The following is a 21,005-nucleotide window of genomic DNA, read 5'->3' as shown; positions in this document are numbered from 1 at the left end:
ATACCACTCACCCCAGGAGTAATGGATTATGTGTGTGGATTACCAACTGGTGGCATTTCCTTTAATAATTTCAAATTAAGAGTTGAGAAAATAAGAAAAATTAGGAGAAACTGTAAAAGCCAGTGTGCTCATCCTCATCTGAGGCCTGACAATTGTGCCAACACTACACTAATTAAAACCAAAAGTTCGGTAGCAATCATCTCAGGTGAAGGCTTTTTTCATGCCTTTGAAGATGTGGTTCCTAATGCATGGAGTGTTCTCTTTTAGCTAAAACACTCAAAAGCTTCTTTAATACTTCCTTTGTGAATTCCTCACTGCTCCCTTCTCTGTAAACAGCACTACACATACTTTGTATATCTCTACACTGCACTCACCAGGTAATCATTTGTTTACTTGTCTTTCTGTCCTTTACCCTAACCACACTTGAGCTTCAAGGCAAATACTGTCATATTCATCTTTGACTACTTTGTACCTATGCCTGGTATGTAGCATAAAATCAATCAATATTTTTGAAGGAAGAAAACAGGAAAAACTCTCAATGACTGGTATTTGAACTTCAAAATGTTTTTAACAACAGTCACACTGCAGTAGGACTAAGAAATGTTTATTTTATAAGAGACAAACATAAGTAGAATCTGTTTTCCTTAATGGACTGTTTCTTTAAATACAAATTAAATTAGGGGGGTGTGTGTGTGTGTGTGTGTAAGAAACAGTATTTTACTAGTAAATACCACTTCCTATTAACAGAATCTAATCTTTTATACAGATGAGCAATGATACACATGGCAAGGTATAAGATGTGCCAGGACCTAGAATAAAACAAAACACAAACCAATTCCCAAACTGGAATCAGTTTTTTAACATTACCAGTGAAGAAAGGAGGGATGGGGAGAATAAGGCATAGCGTAAATAATTCTAAACTGGTAGATAACTTCTAAACCAATAATAATTTTGGTTGTAGAACATATCACTTGATTATAAATCAGTACTTCAACTTAGACCACATTTTCAGAATAGCAAGTAGACAGATCTTTCTTAGCGATGAATTCTATCAATGTGATCAGTGTGTGAGAAACAGTGCGTCTATCCTTCTTCCCTCCCGCTAATTACTCTCCTTTTATTGTTTGTTCTCATGTTTGTGCCACATGTAGGCCAGAAAGCTTGATTTGTAAGGCAAGCCGATTTTGTGGTATGTATAGTAATTTCTCCATCTTTTTAGTTGATTTTCTGAAATATCTTATGTCAAAACTACGAAAAATAATATATTTAAGCAAAGGAAAGGTTTTCTTATTGTCCTAAAGTATGAGAATGATTTAAGGTACTTAAGTTGAAAATCTCTGTTACAGCAAATCTACATAAATAGCAAATACAGCAAGGGTAAGAGTCAGGACACATTTTCTGAATGAGTAGCAGTCTAGATCAACATTTTAAAAAATGAAGAACAACATCTAGCATATATTAAAAAAAAATCTTTAAATTTTGCTAGTTATAAAAATTCTACGCAACTATTCAAAATGCAAGAAATAAAGAGATAAATTATTTTTCTAATTGTTGGAGCCTAAGAATTTCTTGGTCAACTGAAACTGACCAAGAACTGAAATTCAACTGAAATTTCATAACCATCCAAAAATGGTTATGAAAAACCTCAAAAGCATTTAAAAACACCAAGCATTACACTGTTACGTTCATTATTTCAAGATTCAAGTAGTCCTTTCATGATCAATGAGAACATTCAAATTTATGAAAACACAAAAATTTCTCAAACATTTAAAACTAATAATGTGATTTACTTTGATGCTATGAAATCTTATAAACCTTACAAAGAAAGGTAATAACTGTAGTTTTACTCATCAGAACTAAACTACCAGCTGAAGATTTCTCTGTCAAATGTTGTAAAAATCAGTTTAACAGAAACATAATGCAATAGAATAGCTTTTACTTAAAATGTCTCTATTTACAGAATGCGATTTACTCAAAAGCAGATATAAAATTAAAAAATTCTAGGACATGAATTATTTCAGAAACATGAATATCTCTTTAGAGACAATGGAAACACAGTAAAGTTCCACAAAGTAAGGGAAAAAAAGGTTTAAAAAAAAAAAAAAGGCAGTGAAAAACTCCTATTAAAGAGGATGGTGTATATATACTAAACAAAGGCAATCCGAATCCTTACCTTTGGGCTGCTGTTTTTACCATTGCTATCTGTGCATTAGCCTGAGGAACACGTCTTACAGTTCCAGAACATAATGATGCATTTTGTGTATTTTCACTGTGGAGTCAAGAAACAAAGAATAATTTAAACAGGGAAAAATTACATGCACTTATGCAAAATAAACCCTTTAAAATCTAAGCATACACACACAAAAATCTGTAACACTTAAAGAAAATTTTTTATACATAAACCCTTTGACCATGTTAAATTGTCCATTAGTTTTCCACTTTCTGAATTTGTCTCTGAAATGTTTCCAATCCAGTTCATGAGAGAAGATAAAGAGTAGAACACTAGAACAGAAATCAGGAATCCTAAATGAATGTTTCATACTGTAAGAATTCCTGTAAATTAATCCCAATATATTTCCTCTTCTTATTCTCTATTTAAGACTATCTATGTACTATGAGTATACAAACTATGTACTATGAGTATACAAAGTTTTCTTACATGCCAAAATAATACTAAATGTTAATTATAAAAAAAAATCAAAAGCACTAAATTCTACTTTGGATTTGACCACTGACTTGAGAATTATTTAGCCTTTATGTACCTCACTTGTCTATAAATTGACAAGGTAGAAATAAAATAGTGACTTCAACCCTATTTCTGGGATATGTAACAGTCCAATTGTATCACTAATAGTGGTTCACTATGACAACCACTAGGAAAGATGAGTTATATCTAGAAGAGAAGGGGAATTAAGAAATCTTAAAAAAAAAAAAAAAAAAAAAAAAAGAGTCCCTCATTGAGATAATCCTGGTAAGTGTTCCCTAAAAGAGACGTGACCTACTTCTAATATTATAACCAAGATTTTGCTAACTTCATGAAAGCAAGTTCATCTTATGAAATCTTAGTCTACTGAAATTTTTCTTTCAATATTTTTATTCCAAACCAAGAAATCACTGAAATCAATCCTATTCCCAAGATTCAAAGCAAAGATTCCCAGTGTGTAGGATTAGCTCTACTGACAAAGTGAAAAGAAAAGGTGTAAGTTGGAGTGGCCAATTAGTTTTTGGTGTCAAACTCTTTATCTTTTCTGTAGGAATGTGTGGTGAAGTGCCTATACCTCGATTTCTTATTGTTGTTCAACATGTGAAGTCCAATTGGGTTGCCTTTCAAAGGTTTTAAGCTTTCAGTCCTGCTTCGTTTTGCACATGTCCTCCAGGGATCACCAGGACTAGTAGCAACAATTTCAGATGGACGATTCAACTGTAAAGACCATAAGTGTTCAAGTCAATAAACAACATCATAAGGTAATTTATCAACACTTATTTGAAAATCCATTTATTAAAAAAGCAATAAAAATGTACCACATATTGGGGATGGGGGAGAAGGATGGCAGCGGCACAGATCTAAGAGTAATTCAATTGTAATACTTTTTTTTTTTCCCTTAAGGACAACATAAATATGTAGGAACATGGGTGTTTGCCATATTATTTCCTTTTCATTTCAATATCACCCAAGATATTTGAGAAAATTAAAAGAGAAAAAACAGAAGGGATAAGGTAGAGGATCTTAAGATAGCTCTTTCCTGAAAGCAAAAAATAAACATTTCCCCTGCTTAACAGGCCTTGATGCTACCTGTAGGACAGTACAGTCAAATATGACAGTAAATTGTCATTGTACAAGGACTTGGGCTTTAGCATCAAAGTTTCTATATAAACACAGAAACCGAGATAATGTCTTCACATTTTCATACTTGAAAATGATAATACAAACATATCAGTAACAATCACTTTGCGGAGATTACAGTATGACAACAGGATGACTCTTTCCTTGGGAAGTTCTTCTCAACAAAGAAACCTAGTTTTATTACATTCTTTGCACAAGACATTTAAAAGCTGTTTTCAGACTCGTTAAGACAAAAGTCCTCAGTTCTTAGTGATAATTTACCCAAAACAACATTTTAAAAATCATTCTTACCTACTTTTAGTTTTGAAACAGCAGTCTAATATTTTATTTTTTACTCTTTTGCAAGAAAATATAGTCATAAGAAGATAATAACTTGACTTTTAGCCCCACCAATTATCTCCACAGAAACATAACAGTTCCCTAAAAAAAAAATCTCCCACAAAAAAAGTCTTCCGGAGAAGAGCTCTCTGTGCCATCACCATTCTTGTTTTTAGGAATGTCTGTATCACAAAACTCCAAAAAGCTCTATTTCGAAAACACTGCTTATCACCTTGAGACATTTTTTTACTTCTAAATCTTTTACAGCCATGTACTTCAGACTCCTTCATTTATGGTGATGGCAGATTAGGTAATGCAGCTCAATCTTCCCTCTACTCTCTGAAAACTAGAAAAGCTGGACAAAATAGAAATTTTCTTAAAAAAAGAAAATATGTTTGAAGCACCTGAGGGCTACCAAGGCAGTGAAGAATTAAGAATTAAGATCAGGGACAAGAAACTCAGAGATCTGAGCCCAGATTCATATTTTTCTCTGAGACACCTGTTGTCTCCAGAAGATGCAACTTCTGGAGTTGCAGAAGATGAGAGGCTGAGAAGCTAAGCTGAACTCCCAGAAGACTCAGAGAACTGGGGAGACAAAAGCAGAGTTCAACATCCACCAAGTATGGACTGCCTCATAAACACCTCAAAATCTGAATGAGGATATAGCCTATGAATAAGGGTGAATTACAACTATAAATCCAGCTTCCATTCATCTCAACCTCCAACTCAATTAAGTCAGGTCTCCAGTTTTAGAGTAAATCCAGAATTACCTGGAGGGTTTGTTAAAACAAATTGCTGTGTCCAACCCTTACAGTTTACTCTGATCGAGTAGGTTTGAGATGAGCCTGAGAGTATGCATTTCTAACAAGTCCCCGGGTGATGTAGATACTGCTAAAACGGGAATGACATTTGGAGAACCACTGGATCAAGGTGATCTGAGATTGCTAATGCTCCTCCTGGTCACTAGCCAAAAGTAAACGTATATCCCTCTACAGGAAGAAAATATCATCCTAGGCCTCAAATTATCTCTGTGATTTTTCATATGCCATATCTACCAATCATAAGCAAGCTCATAAAGAAGACAATGTGATCAAAACCAAGAGAAACAACTGGTAACAGGAACAGAACTATAGGGGATAAAGATAAGAGGGGTTATCACACTATTTCATTTCCATTAGAAAGAGAATACAATCACTTCTGCATTTGGTGACCCTTTTTCACAGAAACATAGTGTTATTATAGAAAGATAACTCAGGAATCAAATAGAATTGTCTCCTAGCCAGGTAACTTTCCTTATAATCACGGGGTTATTTTATGCATCAACAAAGCTGTATACAAACTGCCTAGCTCTGGAACAAATAGGTAGGAATTCAGTAATTATTAATTCCCACTCAAGTAGAAACACAGATACCTTCAATTAGAAAGTCCATAAATTATTTTATCATAAACAATTGGTCATTAAACTACCTTCATCTGAAATTTTAGGACATCCAGTCACTGTGACTTTGGCTTATTCCTTTGTTATTTTGCAAAAATGCCCTAAGTCAATGGTTCTCAGTGTGGTTCCCTAAACGAGCAGGATCAGCACCACCTAGAACACTTTAAAATGCAAATTATCAGGCCCCACTCCAGAATTCCTAAATCAGAAACTGTGGGAGTAAGGTCCAGCAATCTTTTTTTTCAAACCTTCCAGGTGATTCTGATGTACACTAACACTGGAGAGCCAGTGCTGCAGGTGATTTTGATACATGTCCTGTTAAGAATCTGGGAAGCGGGACTTCCATCGTGGCGCAGTAGTTAAGAATCCACCTGCCAATGCAGGGGACACAGGGTTCGAGCACTGGTCCAGGAAGATCCCATATGCCGCGGAGCAACTAAGCCCGTGCGCCACAACTACTGAGCCTGAGCTCTAGAGCCCGCGAGCCACAACTACTGAAGCCCGTGCGCCTAGAGCCCGTGCTCTGCAACAAGAGAAGCCACCGCAATGAGAAGCCCGCGCACCACAACAAAGACCCAATGCAGCCAAAAATACATAAATAAATTAAAAAAAAAAAAAAAATCTGGGAAGAAAAAGTTTCCATTAAAGACTAACCATATAATTTCATTCCTCCGTACATAGATAATTACAACTAGTATTTGAGTGCTTACTACGGATAGGCATTATGCTAATTACTTTATAGTCAATATCTCATTTAATCTCCATATTTTAAGCATTTCAGTAGTTCTTCAGATTGGGAGTCAGAAACTGCACCTAAAAAACAGGTCAATTACTTGATGCTACTGAGTGACAGGATTAACATGCTCAAATTTCCCACTTTAAGTCTCTTTCTCCAACAAAATCTCTCCACCATATACCACCTTAAACTTTACTCTACCCCTATGCTATTAAAGATTGTTGAGCTTAAAAAGCAAAGTAACTTGTCCAAACTAGTTAAAAGGATTTGAACAAAGTACTGACCTGACTCCAAAGCCTATGCTTTCCCATACTACACTGTATAAGGAATTTTTATAGTATTATTTGTAGACATATAAATTCTTAACAGGAGGCAAAACCAAACTATGTTATTCCAGATAACACTCAAAATCATTAGGATACAGAAAATCTCAAAATCAAAGGAACTGCACTAAAAATTCCTTTATATAAATGTAGAAAGCTAATCCTTCCTCTTAAGAACTGGTTAAGCCAAAATTATCTCACCCAATATATAGGCATATAATTCAGCTAATTCAACATATTTCTGATCAAGTGCTTAAACATTTCCAAATTTTCTTTTTAAGAAAGCATTTAGGCATAGCAATAGACAACCCAAAGTCCATCGTTAGAGCAAGATTTGCATAAGAATTTGCATAAGGCAAATTCTTAAATTCCCCAATTCTGCTGCCCTAGGGTACTATCAAAAGCTATACGCACTTCAGTCAGCAATAAGACAACCAGTACTTCTGGTTTTGCAGATATCTCATGAAAAACTTTTACTGTATTGTCAAATTCCCTTAGGAAAGGTTCCTTACTATTTGTTATACTTAGAAAGTAGCTGGGGTGGTGGGGGAGGATATCACTCCACAGGAGAATCACAGGATGTACATTTGTAAAAGATTCTCCTCTCACACAGTCATAAACCTACAGGACACAATTCAAGGTGCAAGAAAATTTAGAGATACCTGTTGAATTAAAATACAACATATAAACTATTTTAGATGTGTGGCACACCTACGTCTCTTTACGTAATTAATAATTTTTATTTTCTCTCATTTTATTTGTGCTCTTGGTAATCTACATCAAATTATTGGGAGAAATAAGGTGTAAACAAGTAAAAATTGAACGCTTTATGGCTATCTTACAGATTACAGCACTACTACTACTAAAGAGAAGATGATATATTCAGTCTAAAGGCCCCCGAAAAACTTTAATTTTCCTTCTCCTCCAACCCCTTCTTTAGCAGCCCAACAGAGTTTTCTAGCTAATGCAAGCACAACATCAGGAGAACGCCTGTGGACAGATGGATTAGCACAAAACAATCACATGATTATAAAACTATAAACATGGGCCTTAACTGATGTCAGAAAAGCAACTATAAACACATCGTTATCTGAAAAGGAAAACCAGCTTACAAAAGGTTCAATAACACTGCTATTTATGGAAGATTTGCTAGTGCCAAGTACTAGGTGGATTACATGTTCTCATAATTCTCACAACCATCCTATAGAGTAGATAGTTGCAAGCAGACCTAAAATCTGATATTCTGCCTAACTACTCTAATATACCAGCCATCCAAAAAAGCTATGTTGCCCTCAACTGGATATCAATCTGTACAGTAAACATTTACACACTATAAACAATGATACAGGGGTCAGCAAACTTTCTCTGTAAAGGGCCAGACAGCAAATATTTTAGTCTTTGTGGGTCACACAGTCTCTGCTGAAACAAATCTGTTCTTATAGTACAAAAGCAGTCATAGACAATACATGAACAAATAAGCACAGTTGTTTTCCGATAAATATTTATGGATACAGATTTGAACTTCATATAATCTTCACATGTCACAAAACAGTATTCTTTTGATTTTTTTCAACCATTTAAAAAATGTAAAAACTATTCTAGTTCATAGACCATAGGTTGTGGGCCAGATTTGGCCTGTAAGCGTTGGTTTGCCAACCCTTATGTTTTAACATTAATCATTAATAACTGATAAACTATTAATAAACAGCCAGTTACTAGAATATAAGCTCCACAGGAATAAGAATCTTGTCTGTTTTGCTCTCTATCTTCTAGAACACTGTGCTCAATACATATTTGCTGTATGAATGTGTATCTCATTGGGACTGCTAAATGTGCAAAAGTTATCAACATGTGGTACCTTCCCATCCAAACTTACCACACATCACAAAGCCAATTTAACTAAAAAAAAAAAAAGTATTCAGGAAATTTAGCACCTAAAATAAGAAAATAAGATAACCTAAAAGAATCTATTAAATGATTAGAGACATTAAAAACATATATTAAAGGCACTGAAATGCTTAAAAACAAAATGGAAACTGAAACAGTACAGAAAGAACTAGACACTATGAAAAACACAAAATTTTGGAAGAGAACCAACAGAAGTTCTACAAATGATGTCACTGAAATTAAAAAAAAAAAGAATGGATAGATTAAATTGCATATTAGATATAGCTGAAGATAAGTTAGTGAACTGGAAGACAGAGCTGAGGAAACCATGTAGGATGTGGTACAGGGATGATTACTTTCTTTGCCATTTATCCTTTCTTTTTTTCTTTTTCATATAAAATATATGTAGGACATGGAAAAAAATGATGGTCTCATTATATCTAATAAAAGTTCCAGAAAAAATGAGGAAAGGCAATATTCACAGAGATAATAACTAAAATTTTTTCAGAATTAATAAAAGATATGCATCCTTTATATAAAGAGGCATAATGAAACTGCAGAAATCCAAAGGCAAAGAGATTATTCTGTGGAAGAGAAAGGGAACACTAAGACACTCTGAACCAAAATAAAGGCTTTCTCCTAATTCCATGCTCATTTTTGAATGCAAAAAAGGGGCTATATTAGTTTAAACCAATGTTCCATATGGACCTATATATTACCCACAAGCCATTAAAAATCCAGGGATATTTAAAACCCTGGGATACACAAAGACTTTCTAAGGGACAAATGGGCATGGATAATTTTAAGAAAATCAACTCCTAAATCCTCAATCTCCACTTTAACACTTTCTTAAATTGATATACTTTAAAACCCATCTGTAGAAAAGGTACATATAATATCTCCTTTCCTATCTCCACTTTCACACTAAACCTTTTTCCACTTTACAAAAGACATAATTCTCATTTATTGTATTACAGTCTAAAATACTCCTTACAGGAACAATTTGACATAATAGTATCTGGAATCTCTTTTGGCACATGAAATAGTAGTAGGGCTTCGTATCTTTCCCTGTTTTATATATATTTCTGTTAAAAGTGAACCACAGGTTAGAAACTGGGTGTTCTGGACCAAATTAAGATTTTCTTAATACAACAATAATGCAAAATGGAAAAGCAAAAGTAACGAAAATTTGCATTCAATGACTTTGTATCTTCTACTCCAGTTATTATTAAGAAAAGCACTGCCCCAAGGAACAAATCATGTGAAAACAACTCAAAGAAAGCATTAAAAAAACAAAAACAAAACCAAAAAACCCTTAAATTTGCATGCCTTTATTACAACCAGGTAAAAAAACTTAGGTCAAAACCAAGGCTGCATTTTTCTGCCTAGAATTCTAAAGTGAAATGTCATCATGAAGATGCAGATTAACATGTATATTTGAAATGAAAACAGAAAAAAACCACTATTTATTATAGATAAATAATACATTTGATTTAATTGACTGGCTGTACTATGGATTGGCCTTGTCAAGTAAGTTATATGTAGACATTTTCCATAGATCAAATGAGTTAAATATGCAGTTCTTTTAAAGAAAATATACAAAAAAACCAAAATATTTTACAAAAATATTTTTACAAAAAAAAAATCGGCAAAAGCCAATTAAAAATTAACAAGATTTCAATTTTTCCAATAATTTCTGAGATTATCCGGTTAAAAAATAGGAATCTAAAAGGAATTTAAAAGTAACAAGTATAACTACTAGCCAATCGTTAAGTCTTGATAAAGCCTTTTTAGTATATTTCCCCCAAATTCAGAAAGACAATAAATCTAAAGGCTGGATTACAAATTATTTTTAACTTTTAAACTTTTATTACATTGCTAGGTGATTTTCCTGCCATTTAATTCAAAAGGAAAGAACTGAATGATAATGCTATAGCAAAACTCTTTCTATATCCATCTATTTATTATATGACCAAGATTTCTCAGCACTTATATCTAAGAAAAGTTTAAAAAGAAAATCACTGTTGAAAGTTTTATTAGACGAATAAATAACATTTATTTATGGATATGAACTAAATGAATAAGGAAGGAAAACATCAACACCATCACTTTAAGAAATACATTTCCAATATAATTATATACAATAGGCTTAATAATTATAAATTACATGTTTATTAGTAATTATAAAGATAACTCAATCCAGCAAAAAAAATTAATACTTAGAACTTTTAGTGACAAGATCATTTAATATTAAATTTCAGTGAACGTATATCTTTTTATTCAGTGAATATATATCTATACAGCATGATAGAGTAATTAAAAGATTTTCAATTGCATAAAAATACATCATGTGAAGTTAAAATACACATATAATGTTAAAATTTTGTGGGAAAACTGAACAGAAATATGAATTTAAGGAGAAAAAGGAACAATATAAATTTCCAACTGTTAAAGAGGAAATGGTACATGTATTTCTTGAAGTTTTTTTTAATGGAAATATAGTTGATTTACAATGTTGCTGTACATGTACTGTTAAAATAGATGATGCTGAGTATTCAATTCTGAATTATCTTTAGAGATCACAGGATACATAAGTGTCATGTAAGTTTTATTTTACTTTAAAGTATCAACATTAAAAAAAAAAAGGGGCATCTGCAAGCAACCCTCCCCCCAAGTTAAAGACCAATGTCACAGAAGATCATGATGAAAAACACCTGTTACTTTTACCTACAAAGCTCACTATATTTGTGTCCACCTGAAGAACACCTAAATAGCCCCACTCTAAGGAATCAAAATGTTAAAATAAAAGCTAGAGAAAACTGCAATGTAAAAAACCTTATAGTTTTTCAGTGTGAGTAAACTTATAGAGAAAAACTTTGTAGTACTAAGAGAAAAACTTTAAATTCTATAAACTCCCAAAATTATGTCAAAATAGAGATGTTGTGGGGGGAAAAAAAAAAACCCACAAAGACAGGGAGAAAAAAGTAACTTTAAAAGTCTCTAAAATACTATTCAACTGTAAGTACAGGAAATATGTGAAGAGGGTACTACGTCAGATTGGCAAAAATTCAAGTTTGACCACATACTCCCCAAGGTTAGAAGAGAAACTCTCATACATTGCTAGCAGTTATGGCTAATGCTAATTCCTATGAATGAGGCATTTGGCAATATTTAGCAAAATCACATGTAAATCTACCTCCTGAAATAGCAAGTGCAATTTTAGAAGTCTATCCCACAAATACACTGTAAAGATGTGAAAAGGTATAAGCACAAGGCTTTATTAAAGCACTACTTATTTATAACAGCGAAAGACTGAGAAGAACCTCTGCTCATCAGCTGAGTATCTATATATCTATAGCACATCCATTCACTGGAGTACGATGTAGCAATGAAACAGATGATAAAGATCTCGAAACACCTCACTGTGGAGCCATCTTACAGACTATATTACCAAGTAAAAAAAAAACCAAGGTGCCAAACAGTGTGGTGAGTTTCTCCAAGAAGGGGGGTATATTCTAATATTTAAAAAACAAACAAACAAACAAACAAAAACAATGGAAGGCTAAGCCATATAATTTTTGAAACAAGTTGCCCGCAGGTTAAAGAGAAAGGGAGAGAGGGAATCAGGACAAAAGCTAGACTTCTCTGAATAAAATTTCTTTTGTAGGTTTCACTTTGGAACCATGAAAACATCTTTCGCCTAATTATAAAACAAATTAAGTCCAAAACATTTGTTAAAAAGCAATTCCTCAAAACAAAAAACAGACTTTAAATAAATAAATAAACAAACCTAACTGTCACCCAGCTGGTGGAATTACAAACCAGGAAAAACTAATTTCAAGTGACTTTAAAACACAGTAATTTAAATATACATTTCTAGTGGGATATACCTAGTGAGATATGCCACCAACACCAACAAGGAAATAAAACGAAAAAAATTTTAAATCATTTTATTAGTAATTATATTTGTATTGGTATTGTGAAAATATTTAATTTGTCTAATAGGACAAAGCAAGTAAGTAACTAAGTTAACATCATTAGGAACCAAGACACTAAACCCAAAAGCTATGAAGAAATAAAGTGTTAAATTTGACAACATGAAATATCTTTTCTCCAAGGCAATAACCACCAAAAGTGAAGACAAAACACTAGTGAAAAAAACTAGTTTAAAATATTAGTAGGGGACTTCCTGGGTGGTCCAGTGGTTAAGAATCTGCCTTCCAATGCAGGGGACACAAGTTCGATCCCTGGTCGGGGAACTAAGATCCCACGTGCCACGGGGCAACTAAGCCCGAGTGCTGCAACTACGGGGTCCAGGCGCTCTGGAGCCCACGTGCCACAACTACTGAGCCCATGAGCCACAACCACTGAGCCCGCGTGCTCTGGAGCCCGTGTGCCACAACTAGAGAGAAGCCCTCGTGCTGCAACGAAAGACCTCGCGTGCCACAACTAAGAACAGACACAGCCAAAAATAAATAAATAAATATTTAAAAAATAAAATTAAATTAAAAATTAGTAACTAGTATCACAGCAGTGGGCCAGTTTCTCCAAAATACCATATTTTGTCAAATCTAAGAAACCATTATAAGATGCATTATTGTATGTACTAATGTGCAAAAAAAAATTTTAACTAAACTATGTCATGCCATCATTGTAAGTTACATCTAGTTAGATTTCAGAGATGTCAATAATGTGGGAAATGTGTGTCTCAGACTCAATATAAAAAGAATTCCTATCAATCAATAATATACTAAAGACCAAATAGAAAAATGGGCAAAGGATATTAAGTAACAATTATCAAAAGGGAAATAAATGGACTACACATATTATGAGTGAGGTGTTCAACCTCACTCATAATAAAAGAAATGCAAATTAAGACTACAGTGAGATACTATGTTTCATTGCAAATACCAAAAGGATGATAACACTGTTAGAAAAGTGAGGGGAAACAGGCATGCTCAGACATTGCTGGTAAAAGTGCAAATCAGGTATAACGAAATTAGAAATCTGTCCTGACATAGCAGCTCTACTTCTAGAAATTCATTCTGCAGACATGCTTGTACGTGTGCAAAATAACCCATATAGAGGCTAATTTACTCAACATTATTTTAGGTGGGGAAAAAAAGTTGATAATAAACACCATAAAGATCCTTCCACATGGTGGTGTTGGACCATAACCGTACATCATACAATGGAACACTATGCACCTACTGAAAAGAATGAGGGTGATTTTAATGAACTATTATGGTTGGTCTCTGAAATATATTAATTTTACAAAGTAGGATTACGAAAAGTGTGTACAATATAATACCAACAGTGAAAGAGTAAGAAGGTGGGGCGAGAATATATATTTTCTTTGTGATAAATAAAATACTTCTGATGGGGTAAACAAGAAACTGGGAATACCATTTGCCTTTGGGGTAGGAAAGTGGGTGGTTGGGACTTACAATCAAAAATACAAATCTTTTGAAGCATTAGTTTTTAGTATATAACCTAAAAAAAATAAAAAGTAACACTTGCCTTTTTTCCTTTTGAGGTTTCAGAATCCTCATCTTCATCTACACTGAGTAGATTTGCCTCACTACATAGAAAATAAAGGGGAAAAAGCCTTAAGTGACAATTACAACCCATACATTAAATTCAGAAGTTTTAGCCTCTGTGCTCACCTAATACAGAGATCAGCAAACTTTTTCTGTAAAGGGCCAGAGAGTAAATATTTTAGACTTTGCAGGCCATACAGTCTTAGTAGCAACTACTCCGCTTTGCTTTGCCACTGTAGTATGAGAGCAGCCACAGACTATCTGTGTGGCTGTGTTCCAACAAAACTATAACAAAATCCAGGGGTGGGCCAGCCTGGGCCCATGCGCCATTGTTTCCTGACCTCTGCCATTAATGAACACATAATTTTGCTTTTCTTAACTATGGATTTCATAAATAGTCACTCATTTTTCCTTTCTGTTTTGGATTTTAAATTAGGGGAAAGGGGCTGAAAAACAAAGTAGAGGGAAAGAAACATACTGGTAAGAAAACTTTAGTTAATGAAAAGAAAGTAACTGCAATGGTATTAACCCAATAAAACAGTTATACCTCTACCATTGTGGGAAATATCAACCCTTTATTGAGAATCACTGGCCTGATTCTAAAAAACCGATATATCTATTAACAGTTCATGTTAATCTGAACATAGTGATAAACCAAAGAGTACAATTCATAAGTGAAACATACAGGACAGGTAGCACCTTAAAAGACACATTTTTTTATATAATCATGACTAATCTTCTAACAAAGAAAGTCAAAATACACCCTTCTGAAGACAATTCTGCTAAGCTATTTTTAGTAAAATCTTAGCTATTTATAATAAAAATGTAAAATGTTTGTTTCATTATTGTTTGTATACATCCCAACTTTTTTAATGCTAAAAATTCTCTCCTGCAAACATTTTAACAAAAATGCTTAAAAGATGGGATACTTTTTAACGTTTAAAAGTGGTCTACTCAATTTCAGATTTAATTCCAATTTTTCAAAACTACATAAATAACAAATGTCTGTTATAAAATATAATCAGAAATAAAAAGAAATGAAAGAAAGAAAACCATAAAATACCAATTTTGAGTGAGAAACTTACCAGTTCAAAGCTCTCCTTCAAATAAAACTTCACTTCAGTTCAACATCTCATAGGTGAAGGCACATAAAGTGGTAATGATGAACGGAGCTGTTGCCCAGACAGAAGTGAAGCACCTACAATATTTATCCAATATACTCTGAACGACTTCTTGTGTAAAATTTCTAAAAAATATTTGCAGTTTTGGTAGAACTTAGTATATATATTTGTGTGTCTCTTAATTTGCTGTTTGTTCTGGCCAGTGGAAAACCAGATCAGTAAACTAAGAAACTAATAGCCATGCTAAGTTTGTAATACAAATCTCACGACATGCAAAAGGCTCTATTAAAACTATTTAAAAATTTACAGCAGTCATTCCAAGTACATTAACAAAATGTAATGAACGCTTTGCTTAACGTCTGTCTGGGTCAACACCTGTGTTTATCATTTATAGGGTTTCTGCTTTCTCTGGTAGCAATCTAAGATGAATGTGGTGGGGGGCAGGGTGAGTCACAGCTGGAAAGAAAGACACTAAACTTTCTTACAATCATAACCTGGGTTCATTTACTCCTGATAAACGGTGGCTTCTCAAATCACTACGTGAACAGAATGCCGTATTTTTTTTTTTTTTAAAGAACAATTTATTTAATAGGAAACCTGTAGTATGGTCAACTTTTAATTATAAGGTTACATGTACTATATGCCCATATTCATACATTTCAAAAGATGAAGAAATATAACCAGAAAATTATATATCAATAAAAGAATTGCTTTTTCTTTCCTTAATGCTACTGTAAAAGAGTTCAATGTTTTCTTAAGAATACCATACTCTTAAAAATATTTCCATGGAATAAAATTGTTTTTCTAATGAAAAGTTTCATTCTTATAAAACATCTGAGGGGGAACAAAACATTCTTACTCTTTATCTGTATCTCCTTCACTTTCTTCTCCATGATCAAAACTCCAATTCCTTTTAAAACCTCCATCTCTTTTAGATTCTGATCTAGCCAACGCTGAAATAAAAACAAACTCAGATAAGTATTCATTAATAGAGCCATTCAATACAAAATAAAATTGAGCATTTCCCAAACTCTTTGCTTAGTCAGGATTTTCTTTTAATTTGCTTGCCTTTTGACTATTTCTCTAAAGAGAAAAAGAACACATTAAAATCTGTTTTTGCTAACTTACACTCATCCATATGTGTGAGTTTGCTACAGAAAAAAAGCTCAAATCAGTAAAATATAATAAAAATGTGGATGGGGATACATGAATATGTATGAAATACATAAAAATCAACCCTGCATCTCCACCATATTTGATCACTGGTTCTAGAAACTAGTACCTGTTAATTTGCTTGCCTTATTTATGAGAACTAAATCCAGACCACCAGCCTTTTCTTTACCTCAGCCAATCATCTCTGCCTTTTAGCAGAAAAGAGACAAACCAAGGTTTTCTGTGTTAGCATCAGGGTGAACTCAATGTTCGAAATAACTCTCCAGATCAGGACGCCAAACACGCTCACTATGAGTTTAAGAAAAATTTTAAGTGCGTGCCTGAAATACCCTGAAGCCATAAACAGCTAGAAAGTGGGAACCTGAGAAATAAATGAAGTTCTGAAGCTGGCATTTGTTTTTGAGCCATATGACAAAAACCTGAGGCCTAGAGGCTGGGAAGATCAGGTTTGGGGCCTCAGTAAAATGAGAGGTCAGATCGTAGACCAGAAGACCTGAAGGGTGACAATCCAATTGGATGAATGAACTGGTGGGGGGGGGGGGGGCGGGGAGAAAAAAGAATCTCACTGAAGAAAGAGACAGGAGGGATAATTATGACATCTTGCCGTTGGCTCTGGGTTTGGGGGTGAACTAATGACAAAGTGTATCTCTCCACCCCATGTTTAGGGATTTCCTAAATATCAGCTCACAATTACTCAGGTTTGGTACCAGAATTTTCATAACCTACATGGCCCAGAAAAGCCCATAATTAAAACAGTCTCACGGAAAAGATGCCCAATATCACCAGATGTTAAGGAAATGCAAAGCAAAACTATAATGAGATACTATTTCACACCCGTTAGGATGGCTGTTTTTTTTTAATGGAAAATAATAAGTGTTGGTGAGGATGAGGAGAAATTGGAACTCTTACGCATTGCTTGTGGGAATATAAAATGGTGCAGCCACTATGGAAAATGTTTGGCAGTTCCTCAAAAAGTTAAACACAGAATTACCCTATGACCCAGTGATCCTAGTTCTAGATATATACCCCAAAATCACTGAGAGCATGGACTCTGACACTTGTACACCAATGTTCACAGCAGCATTATTCACAAGAGCCAGAAGGTGAAACCACCCAAATATCCATCAACAGATGAACGGATAAACAAAATGTGCTGTGTTCACACACACATACAGAGGAATGTTATTTAGCCATAAAGAAATGAAACTCTGACACATGCTACAATATGGAAGAACTCTGAAAACATTACAATGAGTGAAATAGCGGCACAGAAGGACAAATATTGTATGATTCCACTTATATGAGGTATCTAGAAGAGGCAAATGCAGAGAGCAAGTAGAATAGAGGTTACCAGGGACTGGAGGGAGAGGAGAATGTAGAGTTATTTTTTAATGGGTACAGAGCTTTTGTCTGGGATGATGAAAAAGTTCTGGAAATGGATAGTGGTGATGGCTGCACAGCATTATGGATGTACTTAATGCCAATCTACACTTGTACATTTATAAACAGTTAAAACAATAAATTTTATGTTACATATATTTTTCCACAGTAAAAAAATGTTTGTAAAGGCAAAAAAACAATCACCAAAACCTCTAAATGACTAGCAGAATCAAATATAAATCTTCTCTAAAAAAAATAAAATTTCAATGCCTCAAAAAAGTTTCCAAAAAAAAATGAGTTCACAACCCAAAATATCATGAAACAGGAGGAAACAAGTCATCATGAGTAAATCTGAAACTTCTTTACATGTATAATGTAAATATAAGTAAATAAATAGTAGATAATAGGAGCAAGGTGTCTCCCATTCAGAAAAAGAAGTTATAAAAAAACAAGAGAGGAAAGCTAGAATGAACTGTTCGTTCTAGTGGTGCTAAATTAGAGGAAGAGATATCAGTACCAGCTTATATTTATTTGATACACATACAGATTAATAGATACAGAAATGAATATAGATATGCTGTTCCATGGGTTAGTATACAGAGCTAAGGGTCTGTCCTCAGAGAAGGTGTAGAAGCAGTGATACCCCAGTAGCAACAAGTACACCTACAACCAGATCTTATTTTCTAAATACCATTCTCCAATACAAGGAGCCAGAGCTCCCAGGAAAAATGACTGATTCTAGAGATGAGGCAGGAAAAATACAAGATAAGCCTGGAGTATTATGTAGGGCCAGAAAGGAAGAACGCGTTTTTTAAAAAAAATGATGGTATGAACTATAATTCTCCTTAATAAAATAAATATTCATGAATCCACATGGATATAAATAATTGAATAAATAAATAAATGGGGAGAAGGGACACATCTTCCTTACAGAATTCCAAATGATACATGTACAAACTCTCTCCTCTAAGAGATGGAACTTCATTCCCTTTCCCTTCAGTATATGCTGAACTTTGTAACTCACTTCCAAAGAGTTAACTATAGAAAAAGGAAAAAAGTAAACTGACAGTGAGAAACCTACCAATCACTATCTCAGCTAAGTGATCATCAAAGTTAACATCAAAAGTGATGTCTTATTCATAGCATACTTAACATGATGTGATGAAAATGCGACTTCAGCTCTGTGGCTTCTTCCCAAAAGCCCACAATGCCAGTTTAGCCACAAGAACACATCAGATAAACCCAAATTGAGGAACATTTTACAAAATTCCTGACCAGAACACTTTAAAACTGTCAAGGTTATGAAAAACAAGGGAAGATAAAGAAACTGTCATGATCAGAGGGGACTAAGGAGACATGACAACCAAATGCAATGTGGTGTCCTGGACTGGACTGTGCAAAAGAAAAAGGACATTAATGAAATAGTTAGTGAAATCCAAGTCAAGTCTGTAGTTTAGGCTATAGTGTTATGCCCATGTTAATTTCCTAGTTTTTGACAAACATACTACGATTATCTAAGTTGGGAACATTAGGGGAAGATGGGTAAATGGTATACAGAAACTCTAACATCTTTGAAACTTCTCTATAAATCTAAAATTATCCCCCACCCCTATTTTCAAAAATCAAATGTAAAATGAACCTGTGTTCTAAAAAAAGACAGGGTTAAGTTTAAGTTATGCTACCAACACAGAAAAGGTAATAAACTATGATGATTACTAGTCTATAAAGACTCTATCCATCACTGAGAGTCAGGCAAGTTAACCAAAAAGGCCACTAGGCAGTGAAAAGTCAAGAGATTTTATATTGTGTACGCTCTAAAGAAGCAGGGTTCTGTACACACAGTTCTAACAAGTGTAATCACAGGATTTCCTAATTGACAGATTAGAAGCTATAAATTAATAGGTGAAAGAAAAATAACCTCATGAAAGTGATAACTGCCAAAGAGAAAAAATAAATTACAAAAAGCAAGCAAATTCTAAAAACATAAATTTTAGGGCAACTTGCACTAAGGACAAAAACTTTGAACCCTCAAAAGTCCTTGAGAGTATCAACACACTTCGATATCCTGTTATGGTTGACACTTGTAATAATCAGAATGGAAAATTATGTCCACCATACTGTACTTACAAAATTGAAAGGAAATGCAAAGGTTAAAGAGAGATCCCAGTTAAGCATCGTAAATTAAATATATGCATTATTCTCCATACCCCTCCAGTAAAATGACAGTAATGGAAGGAGGGGGAAAAAGTAGAAACCCATAAGAACAAAAAGAACCCAGAAAGAAGATAATAGCAGATGAGAGATGTAACTAAACTGATGAAAGGTGAAAATTTGATGGATGGGTAGGAACTGACTTAGTTGACTAGAGAAAGCAAACTTAAACACCTATGAGGGCACAGATATTACCAAATTGACACAAGAAAAAAAAATTTTGAACACTGCTGTCAATAAAAGAAACTGAATTATTATAAATCTTTCTGTAAAGAGAAACTCAGACCCAGAAGGCTTCTCCCATAATTTCTTTCAAACTTGTAAAATACAGCAACAAATTTACCTAAACTTTCCCAGAAAATAAAAAAAAAAGGAACACTTTGCAGCTCACTTTATGAAGTCAGAATACCTGATCCTAAACCTGATAATGACATTTAAGGAAGGAAATTACCAAGCACTCTCTCATGAAGATAGATATAAAACCCTAAATAAGATATTAGTAAATCAAATCCAGTGATAGATAAAGAATAATATATTACATTCAAGTAGGGTTTATTCTAAAAGCAAGAGTTAACATTTGAAAATTATGAATGTGGGCTTCCCTGGTGGCGCAGTGGTTGAGAATCTGCCTGCCAGCGCAGGGGACGCGGGTTCGAGCCCTGGTCTGGGAAGATCCCACATGCCGCGGAGCAACTAGGCCCGTGAGCCACAACTACTGAGCCTGCGCGTCTGGAGCCTGTGCCCCACAACAAGAGAGGCCGCGATGAGAGGCCCGCGCACCGCGATGAGGAGTGGCCCCCGCTTGCCGCAACTGGGGAAAGCCCTCCCACAGAAACGAAGACCCAACACAGCCATAAATAAATAAAATAAATAAATAATTTAAAAAAAAAAAAAAAAAGAAAATTATGAATGTAATTCACAAAACAAAACCATTATAATAAAAAATGATTCAGGGATGCATCATCAAGGAATGCTGAAACAAATAAATGGAAAGAAGCTAAAACTAATGGATGAAATCTGAAGAGAAATATGTC

The 21,005-nt window shown here is 34.1% G+C and overlaps 1 protein-coding gene across 5 annotated transcripts in view; it reads right to left on the bottom strand.

Annotated features, from left to right (window-relative positions):
- The window catches only part of SENP6 (SUMO specific peptidase 6), a 105,788-nt gene that overhangs the window by 66,528 nt on the left and 18,255 nt on the right, over positions 1–21,005 (bottom strand). For 4 of the 5 annotated variants that reach the window (XM_061207343.1, XM_061207340.1, XM_061207342.1 and 1 more), the window contains exons 2-5: positions 16,067–16,160; positions 14,067–14,127; positions 3,279–3,421; positions 2,174–2,269 (exon numbers count right to left, since the gene is read on the bottom strand). The exons of the other annotated variant lie outside the window; for it this stretch is intronic. In XM_061207343.1, the coding sequence (XP_061063326.1) occupies positions 2,174–2,269; positions 3,279–3,421; positions 14,067–14,127; positions 16,067–16,160 (394 nt within the window). The remainder of the gene's footprint in view (positions 1–2,173; positions 2,270–3,278; positions 3,422–14,066; positions 14,128–16,066; positions 16,161–21,005) is intronic. 5 annotated transcript variants of the gene reach the window in all.

The sequence above is a fragment of the Eubalaena glacialis genome, chromosome 12, assembly GCF_028564815.1.
Source record: "Eubalaena glacialis isolate mEubGla1 chromosome 12, mEubGla1.1.hap2.+ XY, whole genome shotgun sequence".
Lineage (NCBI taxonomy): Eukaryota > Metazoa > Chordata > Mammalia > Artiodactyla > Balaenidae > Eubalaena > Eubalaena glacialis.
The sequence above is the reverse complement of the archived record's forward strand: the minus strand, read 5'-3'. Positions and strand labels throughout refer to the sequence as shown.